Source organism: Myotis davidii, unplaced genomic scaffold (assembly GCF_000327345.1).
Source record: "Myotis davidii unplaced genomic scaffold, ASM32734v1 scaffold609, whole genome shotgun sequence".
Taxonomy (NCBI): domain Eukaryota; kingdom Metazoa; phylum Chordata; class Mammalia; order Chiroptera; family Vespertilionidae; genus Myotis; species Myotis davidii.
Genome location: NW_006300164.1, coordinates 800,189 through 808,599, shown reverse-complemented (window position 1 = coordinate 808,599; position 8,411 = coordinate 800,189). Strand labels below are relative to the sequence as shown.

The 8,411-nt window shown below is 66.9% G+C and overlaps 2 protein-coding genes across 2 annotated transcripts in view; one reads left to right on the top strand and one right to left on the bottom strand.

Moving 5' to 3' along the window:
• Window positions 1-6,024, top strand: part of TPRN (taperin) — an 8,456-nt gene extending 2,432 nt beyond the window's left edge. The window contains exons 2-5 of the mRNA XM_006776562.2: window positions 4-877; window positions 5,341-5,584; window positions 5,675-5,781; window positions 5,870-6,024. Of these exons, the coding sequence (XP_006776625.1) occupies window positions 4-877; window positions 5,341-5,584; window positions 5,675-5,781; window positions 5,870-5,932 (1,288 nt within the window). The 3' untranslated portion in view covers window positions 5,933-6,024. The remainder of the gene's footprint in view (window positions 1-3; window positions 878-5,340; window positions 5,585-5,674; window positions 5,782-5,869) is intronic.
• Window positions 6,025-7,401: 1,377 nt separating this feature from the next.
• SSNA1 (Sjogren syndrome nuclear autoantigen 1) lies at window positions 7,402-8,406 on the bottom strand (the record flags this gene model as incomplete). The annotated part of the gene is made up of 2 exons (XM_006776561.2): window positions 7,402-7,892; window positions 8,176-8,406. Coding segments are annotated over 2 exons (339 nt in total), but the record flags the coding sequence as incomplete, so codon positions are not given.
• Window positions 8,407-8,411: the final 5 nt, after the last annotated feature.

Here is an 8,411-nt window from a genome sequence, read left to right as displayed (position 1 = left end):
CAGGCCCAGCCCTGCCAGTGCCACTCCCAGCCAGCGCCGCTGGGTCTCCTCGGCCACCAGCGCCAACGACTCCTTCGAGATACGGCCGGCCTCCAAGCCCGACATGGACACGATTCCCGCGGGGGACCTGCAGGCCCGGGCCCTGGCCAGTCTCCGTGTGAACTCCCGCAACTCCTTCGTGTTCGTCCCCAAGCGCAAGGCCACCGGGGCCCCTCCGCCCCAAGGGAGGCGGCCTGTGCGGCTGCCAGAGGGAGAGGCCGTCAGGGCCTCCCAGCGCCCTCAGCGCGGAGCCCAGCCGGTGCCTGGAGCTGACGGTGCACCTGTGGGAGAGAGGAGCCCCTTGGGGGTCCAGGAGGGGGCCTGCCCCAGGCCAGCCACTGCCCTAGTGGACCAGGCTGTCAGGTGGCAGAGGCCATCCTCGCCGCCCCCATCCCTCCCGGCAGCCGCCGAAGCTGAGCCTTCCCAGGGCTTCGGGGTGTCCGGCTTGGCCAAGAATGGCGGGGAGCCCGGAAGGCCAGGGCTGCCCGTCACCTTCATCGATGAGGTGGACTCGGAGGATGAGGTCCCCCAAGAAGCCAAACTGCCCTGCTCCGGGGCCAGGGGGCCTCCCCGGTACCATACATCGGAGCTCCTGCACCAAAGTGGCAACACCTTCACGGTGGTGCCTAAGAGGAAGCCAGGGGTCCTGCCGGCCAATGGGGAGCCCGGGCCACTGGAGGCTGAGGAAGTGGAGGTGGACCCCCTGTCGGAGCCCCCTGCTGTGCTGGGGACCGGCCTGAAGAAGCGTTACCCCACCGTGCACGAGATTGAGGTGATTGGCGGCTACCTGGCCCTGCAGAAGTCCTGCCTCACCAAGGCTGGCTCCTCGAGAAAGAAGGTGCGTGGGGGGGGGGGGGGGTCACCAGCCAGGACACCTGGCCTGGGAGGGGGACAGCTTCAATGGAGACCAGAGGAGAGCTGGGGCTGGGGGATCCCTGACCTGGGCCCCAGTAGAGCCCTAGCACACAGGGGCTGTGGGCACAGCTTGCTCCTCGGCCCGGAAGGCTGTGTGCAGGGTCGGCCCAGCCCGCGCCTGTGTTGGTTCTGAGCTTTGCCTGGAGTTGGCGGGCAGGGCTGTCTCCAGAGGTCCAGCTTGGAGAGCAGTGGCTCCACCTGGCCACCGGGTCACAGCGGGTGGCCCGGCATGACCTGGACTCCCCGCCGATTCAGGCGGCAAGTGCCAGGCCGGCGGGGGACTGTGATTTTCGAGGGGCTGGAACTCTGCCTCCCCGGTCAGCTGAGGGGCTCTCAGCCCCCCAGAAGGCACCCAGCCCGCGCTCAGTGGGACCTGGTCTTGGGAGAGTGTTTCCGGAGCTCCTGGTGTGCAGGCTCAGTCTGAAGCTGGGGGGTGATGCTGGGAGAGGTGAGGACACCCCACCTTGTTGGGGGCAAGGGCCGAGGACAGAGACCCATACAGGGCGGGAGCCTCATTCCCTAAGCCTTGCCCTGCCTGGTGGCCTGGAACCCTCTGGGCACAGGACTACGTTCCTCAGATTCTTCTGGTCACTCGATCACCTGCGTCGGCCCGGAGGCAAATTCCAGGCCAGCTCCCGTGACCCTCTGGCAGGCAGCGGGCAGATGCCCTTCCTGTGGAACCCGGGCAGTGATGGCCTCTCCCTCAGCTGCTGGGCTCCAGGGCCCTGAGGCCCCTCTGCTCCAGCCAGTTTCCCTGGACAGGCCCCCTCCTCTGTCTGCTGCCTGGCGTGGCCTTGGCATTGCCTCTCCTCCTGGGGCCATCCTCCCCTCCTTCCCTGTGAGGGCACCTGCGCTCCTGCCAGCTCCCAGGGCTGGGTCAGGCACCCACGCCTGGGGCCTCAGGCCACGATCCCCCCGGCCCTTCCCGTCCCCTCCCTGCTGTCCTTCCAGTAGCCGAGGATCCACCCAGTAGCCATGGCCACCAGCCCCACCTGATACGGGCAGGCCCTCGCTGCCCCTCCCTCCTTTGCTTTCTGACCCTTGACCTCCACTAGAATTGGAAGTGAAAGCACTCCCTGCTCTGTAGATGACAGTGAGGTCATGGGTTCATGGGTGGTCCCGTCCCCAGAGCTGTGTGGAGCCTGGCTCCTGCCTGGGGCTGGAAGGCTGCAGCCTGGAGCCTGTTCAGCCCACCCCCAGCTGGACACAGAGCGTGGGGGTCGCTCGTGGGTGAAGAAGGGAAGGCCGGGGCCTAGGGCCAGCAGGGCAGGAAGAAGTGATCCACGGAAGCCAATCTGGGCTTTGTGCCATCCTGAGGGGTCCTGGTCCAGATGGATGATGCCTGGCATGACCGAGTGGCCTGGCTGGTGCCCTGCCGGAGCAGCGCAACCTGCTGGCAGCGACTTCCTGCCTGGGCTGCCCCAGCTGCCCTGCCCAGGAAGGGCCAGACTGATGGAGGGTGGGTTGGGTTGGGGGGTGGGGCTGCCCAGCTCTCAGAGCACCCCATCAGCCTTGAGCTGCCCCTATCTCTTCTGTCTGTGGTCCCTGGGGGCCCCTCAGGCCCTGGGCCACTGGCCTTGTCCTCACCTCGACCACTCCAGCCAGCCTGTGGTGTGATCACTGCCCTGCTCCCTCATCCCCTGCGGGGACACCGTGGGCTGCAGGCCTGGAGGATCTTGGGGCTGACCGCGCACACTCTGACCCCCAAGTGGCTGCTGACCTGGGCAGTGGAGGGAGGTGGTGGTGCCTTTTCCAGGGCGGGTTCGGTGGATCTCGAGGGGGCTCTTGGAGCAGCAGGGTTTGGGGAGCTTGCCCCTGGCTGGCACCTTCCTGGAGGGTGCTGTGCCCTTGTGTGGCTTCAGAGGGCTCCAGCTCTGCCCTGGGTGCACCGGGAGGCCTGCCTGGCGGGCACATGTCCCCACTTAGTTATCTCTTTGCAGAATCACAGATGCTCTATCGCTCTCCCTGAGGGACCAGGGGTGGCTGCTGCCGGGCTGCGGCCTTGATCCCTCACCCCGCCGGCCCCAGGCCACGGGTGGGGCTGGCCCTGAGCGCTCCGCCGCCTCCCATGGGATCCCCTGGCCTCCCCTCTGTGAGGTGCCGCCAGGCCCGGCTCCTGCCTGTCTGCTGGCTCCATTCCCTCCTCTTTCTCTCCATCTCCTCACCTGCTGGTCCCCTGCCCTCACCTCATGCTGGTGACCGCCACCCCAACCCCCCAACCCACTGGCGTGGCCTTGGCCCTCAGACCCGAGGTACCACTCCTACCACCTCCCTGCCAGGGTGCAGCCCACACCCTCCTGCCATGTGGGGCGGGATACCAGGTGCCTGGCTTTGCCTCTCATCCTCCCTGCCCACCCCACCCAGCTTCCTGCAGGTGTTCCCCTAAGGTCGCCCTAGAACCCAGACCCGGGGCAGGTCTGGACCCTGCTCTGCTCAGCTTCCCCTCCCTCACCCCCCCCCACCCCGCCCGCAGGGGATCGGCCCTGGGCTAGGGCTGCACTGGACTCAGGGGCAACCCTCCAGCTGTGAGAGTTACCTGGGCTGGGTGGGGGATGGGACCCAACAGGTGTGTGGAGAGTGAGGGTGGGGCCCTCATCCCAGCTGGGGCTGGTTGAGCCCAGTCAGCCCAGAGTCCAGGGTGGCTGTGCGTGGGTGGGCGGGGCCAGGGGCACAAAGGCCCAGTGAGAGTGGGAGGCGGGTGAGCCGGAACCCACCTGCCGGCTGGCTGCGGGCAAAGTCCCCAGAGACAGGTGACTGGGTGTGTGCAAGTGCCAGCCCCTCACTTCCCTCCTGCCTCCTGGCGTCTGGGGGTGGCCCCCCAGCAGCATGAGTCACGGGGCATCCTGTGACCTGAAGACAGGCACCCACAGAGGGGGGGCTGGTGAGGATCCTGGAGACTGGAGGGGCCTGTGAGCACTGCCCCGCCCCCACCCGGCCAGCCTGTGCCAGGCTCGGGCCTGCATGCGCCCAGCCCCCAGCCTCCCGCTAGGAGCAAGTCATGTGGACTAATGAGGGCACGCTAATCCGGCCTGTGTCTTCAGCAGGGGGGATGGGCTGGAGGACTCAGGGTCTTCAGAGACAAACCATGTTCCTGGGGTGACTGGGAGCCCTGGTCCCTGCCTGGGGCTCCTGGGGGATCTCTCGGAGGGCTAGGCGCCATCCTCAAGCCGCCTGGCGGTAGGTGGACGTCTGTGGGCTCTGCTGATCACCGTGCCAGGCCGTGCCCTTGGCTCCCAGGGACAGGAGCAGCAGTCTCACTCCTGGCTCTGCCCTTGCCCATGTCTGTGGGTGGCTGGGCGAGGGGCAGTGGGCCAGGCCTGGCCTTGCCCAGCAGGTGTCTATGAGCCAGGCGGAGTTGGGGAGCCCAGAGCTGGGTGGGCGGGTGGGGTGCCAGGGGAGCAGGGTTCCGAGGGAGGAGGGGGGAGCGGGCAGTGTGTGTGCCCTGGTCCTGAACGCTGGTGGTCCTGCCCGTGTCTGAGGCCCCGCCTGTCCTGCTGTCCCTGGGCCCCACGGCTCTGTGCTGGGGGCCGGCTCCAGCTCCGGCTCCTTCCAGGGGAGGAGGGGAACCTGAGCTGGCGGCTGGTGTCCTGTGCCCGGGAGTTTAATATTTCGAGCTCCAGCAGGGCTGCTTCCATCTGCTGCGGGCGGGCGGCCGAGTATTCATTACCAACCGGGCGGCCCACCATGCCCAGCAGGCCTGGGGGCTTTCAGCTCTGGTGTGAATTCTGGAGTCTGCGAAGGGGGCAGGGAGGACAGGGCACTGACCCTGCACTGGCGCTTGACTGGCACTGACGCACTGACTCAGTCTGTGAAATGGGTGACGGCACCTGGGGCTGCTCTCCTGGTGCTGGCGTGCGGCAGCCCCTGGCTTTCTGGCCCCGGGGACCTGGCCCTGGGTGTGCCTGGCTTTGCCCAGCAGCGGTGGTCCGTGCCGAGTTGGGTGGGCAGCGTGTCCAGGTGCCCACAAGCTGGACCCTATGACCTTGGCTCTGGAGAGAGGCCTCAGCCAGCAGCAGGAGCTCTTCTAGGAGCAGAGGAGGTGGGGCCTGAGCAGCCTGCCCTGGACTCTGCTCCTATGCGCGGCCAGCCCTCTGGTCCCTGAGAAGGTGCCCTCTGACCCTGTGAGCTGCCTCAGAGGCTTCTGGAGACCCCGAGGGTGCTGGCTGGGCCTGGGGGCCTGCAGACTTCAGGTGGAGGGTCTTCTTTGATGAGGGGGGCCCCCATCTCTCAGCCTCTGAAGGGCTGATGGCATGTCCTGCCCAGCTCAGGTCTGACAGCCCCCTGTGCTCCGGGGGGTCATGGTGCCCCTGGGTCCAGCGGGAGGACCCTGGTGGCCAGGCATCTGGTAGCGGCGCAGGCCCTGGCTGATGTGCCTTCTGCCCCCAGATGAAGATCTCCTTCAATGACAAGAGCCTGCACACCACGTTTGAGTACCCGTCCGAGAGCTCCCTGGTGCAGGAGGCCCAGGCGGAGGCCGAGGGCGAGGAGGAGGAAGAGGAGGAGGAGGAGGAGGAGGGCGGCTCCGGCCTGAATGGGGCAGTGGAGAAGCCCCTGGCGCTCTTCCTGCCCAGAGCCACCTTCGTGCACAGCGTGGTGCCCGACAGCCCTCGCCTGCCAGACGGCAGCTCAGGTGAGTGCCTGCCGGGCCAGGTGGACAGCCCAGTCGGTGCCTGGGCCACGTCCACACGTTCATGTATCCACGTGTGCCCTTGGCCTGCAGGCCTGTCCAGCTACACTCCAAAGCACTCCATGGCCTTCAGCAAGTGGCAGGAGCAGCCTTTGGCACAGGCCCCGGGGGAGGTGGAGCCCTCACTGAAGGAGGTCATGGTGAGTGGAGCCGGGAGGGTGCCCAGCATTGGGTGGAGGCAGGTTTCTAAGGCCTGGGTGGCCCCTCTGATGGCTTCTTACCCCTCAGCTCACCCCCGCCAGCCACAACGACCTGTCGGACTTCCGCAGCGAGCCAGCCCTGTATTTCTGACGCCAGTCCCCCCCGGACGGCCAAGCTCCACCCTCATTCTGCAGACCCCCTTCTGCCCCACCAGCTCTGCTCCCCCGAAGCCCACTCCTTTCCTGGGGCCTCAGAACCATGCCCGAGCCTGGGCCACCAGAGGCCACTCCTTCCCTGGGGGTCTTGCCCTGCAGCCATGATTGGGGGCAGGGTCCTGCTGGCAGCCATGCCCAGTGACTGTTGGGTGTGTCCAGGTCAAAGAACTGACTCAGCTGCCTGTCCCCTGAAGGACTACAGGCCCCCTCAGCCCCCGCACCCCATGTCTGAGCTCAGCCGCCTTTGTGATGAACGGAAATCTGTTCTTACCTCTGATGGACTCAATAAACAGCACTGGACCCGCCGCCTCCTCGCATGGTCCTTCACCGGGAAGGGGGCTCGGCTCCACTGGGGTGCTGGCAGCGGAGAGGAGCCCACATAGGGTGATGGGGCCCAGCCTGGACCTCTGTGCCTGGGGGCACCCCCACACCTCGCAGGGCTGCTTCTCACTCTCCACAGCCCGTTGCCCTCCCAGCCACCCCATGCCCAGGAGAGGGACCTCCCCGTGCAGGCCTCACCTCTGGGGCACCCCCTCCCACCAGCACTGGCAGTGGGCCTGCTCTCGGGCTGGACTCTGGACCCAGGGGCCGGGACGGCATGCGGTGGGCTGGGTGTTGTGGATGTTGGGTATGAAGCGGTTTCCCTGAAGGGCCAAGAACCTGGGGAGGGACCAAAGGGAGGGCGCCTTGGAGCTCCCGTGGGGCAGGTGCTAGCAGCTGGCAGGGGAACCCAGCGGGTCCTGGGAGGTGAGGGAGATGCAGAGCTGCCTGCTGGGAGCAGCCCCAGGCTGGGCTCGGCTGCCTGCCCAGCTGTATCCGGGAGCCAGGGCCACTTAGTCCACATCTTGAGTGGGAGGTTGTCCCCCTGGGGAGCCCGGGCTTGGGAGGGAGGAGTGTTTTCCTGGGGGGGATAGGCCTGGTGTCTCTGGACTCTCAACCTACATACTTGCCAACCTCCCCACTCTCCCCGCAAGCAGCCGCGGGACCTGACGGGCTGACAGATGGACCTAGAGAGGATGAGGGCGGGACACCAGGCACCCGCAAAGCCAGAGAGGGCATGCCTGGTGGGCGGCCAGGGAAGGTGGGGAGCAGTGAGGCCATCGGGCTGAGCAGGATCTGGAATCAGAGCTGAGGCAGTCCTTGCTGGGCGACTGGATCCCAGGACATCTCCCTAGGTCAGGCCTTGTGCAGACACCAGGGGTGCCAGGGAGCAGCACCAGCAGGCAGAGCCCTCGGGGAAGGACAGGCTGCGTGTGCTGGAGTCGGGAAGGGCCAGGAATGAGGGTGGGTGTGAGGGTCATGGGAGATGCTCAGGGGCACCCTCAGGTGTCTCCCAGGGCAGAGGCCCTCCCCACAGAGGAGCCCCTCTCCTGACGGAACACAGGCAGCAGGGGGGCATGGATCTTTATAAAAACAACCTTTATTGACAGTCACAGGCCACTAGGGCAAGCTCTGAGGTGAAGGAGACCCCTGCCCGTTGCCTGGGCACCTGCTGGCTGAGGAGCGTGAGGGGACTCCCGTGAAGCCGGGACGAGCAGCAGGGCTGTCCTGCAGTCCAGGGGGGTGTGAGGCTTCAGGCCCGAGCAGAGCTGACCCAGAGCCCGCACCCCCACTGCCTGGGCGAGTGCATGGACTGGACCCCACCGGGAGGCTGTACCCGGGGCAGTGAGGCTGGGGGCTGCCACCTGAAGGCAGCTGCTGCCATGAACAAGGCGTTTCGCAGGCAGGCTTGCTGGGGACGGGCCTGTCGAGGAAGCAGTGGAGGTGCCCTGCCCACCTGCAGCTGGTCAGCTGTCCTTGCCTGCACTGCTCTTCTGCTCCGAGGCTGTGGCCTTGGTCAGGTTGCCCGCCTCCCTCTTCAGGACACTAAGCAGAGTCTGCGAGCTCTCCAGGATCTGGGGACAGACACACGGGGTCCTGCTGGAAGCTCCCATAGCCAAGTCCTGGGGGACTGTGGGACAGGGGCAGCCAAGAGGCAGCCCTGCCACCTCCCACCCCAGAGTCTAGCCCAAAGCCCCTCCCTCACACCCAGGAAAGCGCGTTAGCTCTGGCCCCTGCTGCCACTCGCTGCTCCAGGACAGAGCACGAGGCTCCACGGACAGCCACACCATCACCCCCGCGGGCCTGGCCCGGCCACGTCCTGTCACTTCTGCTTGGGGCGCCCAGGCCCGAGCCCACCTTGAGATAGGCGGCCTCCGTCTCCGCGATGGTCCGATCAAACTCATTCCGAGAGGCGATCTTGCGCGCCAGGTTCTCGTTGACTCGGGCCAGCTTCTCGGTCAGCTGCCTCACCTCGTTCTGCAGCCGCTGCTTCTCCTCCTCCTCCTGCTGGATCTGCCGGCACAGCTCCTCGCGCTTCTGGCACAGCTCCTCGATGCCTGCGGCGCGAGGGGCAGGCTGTAGGCGCGGCAGGG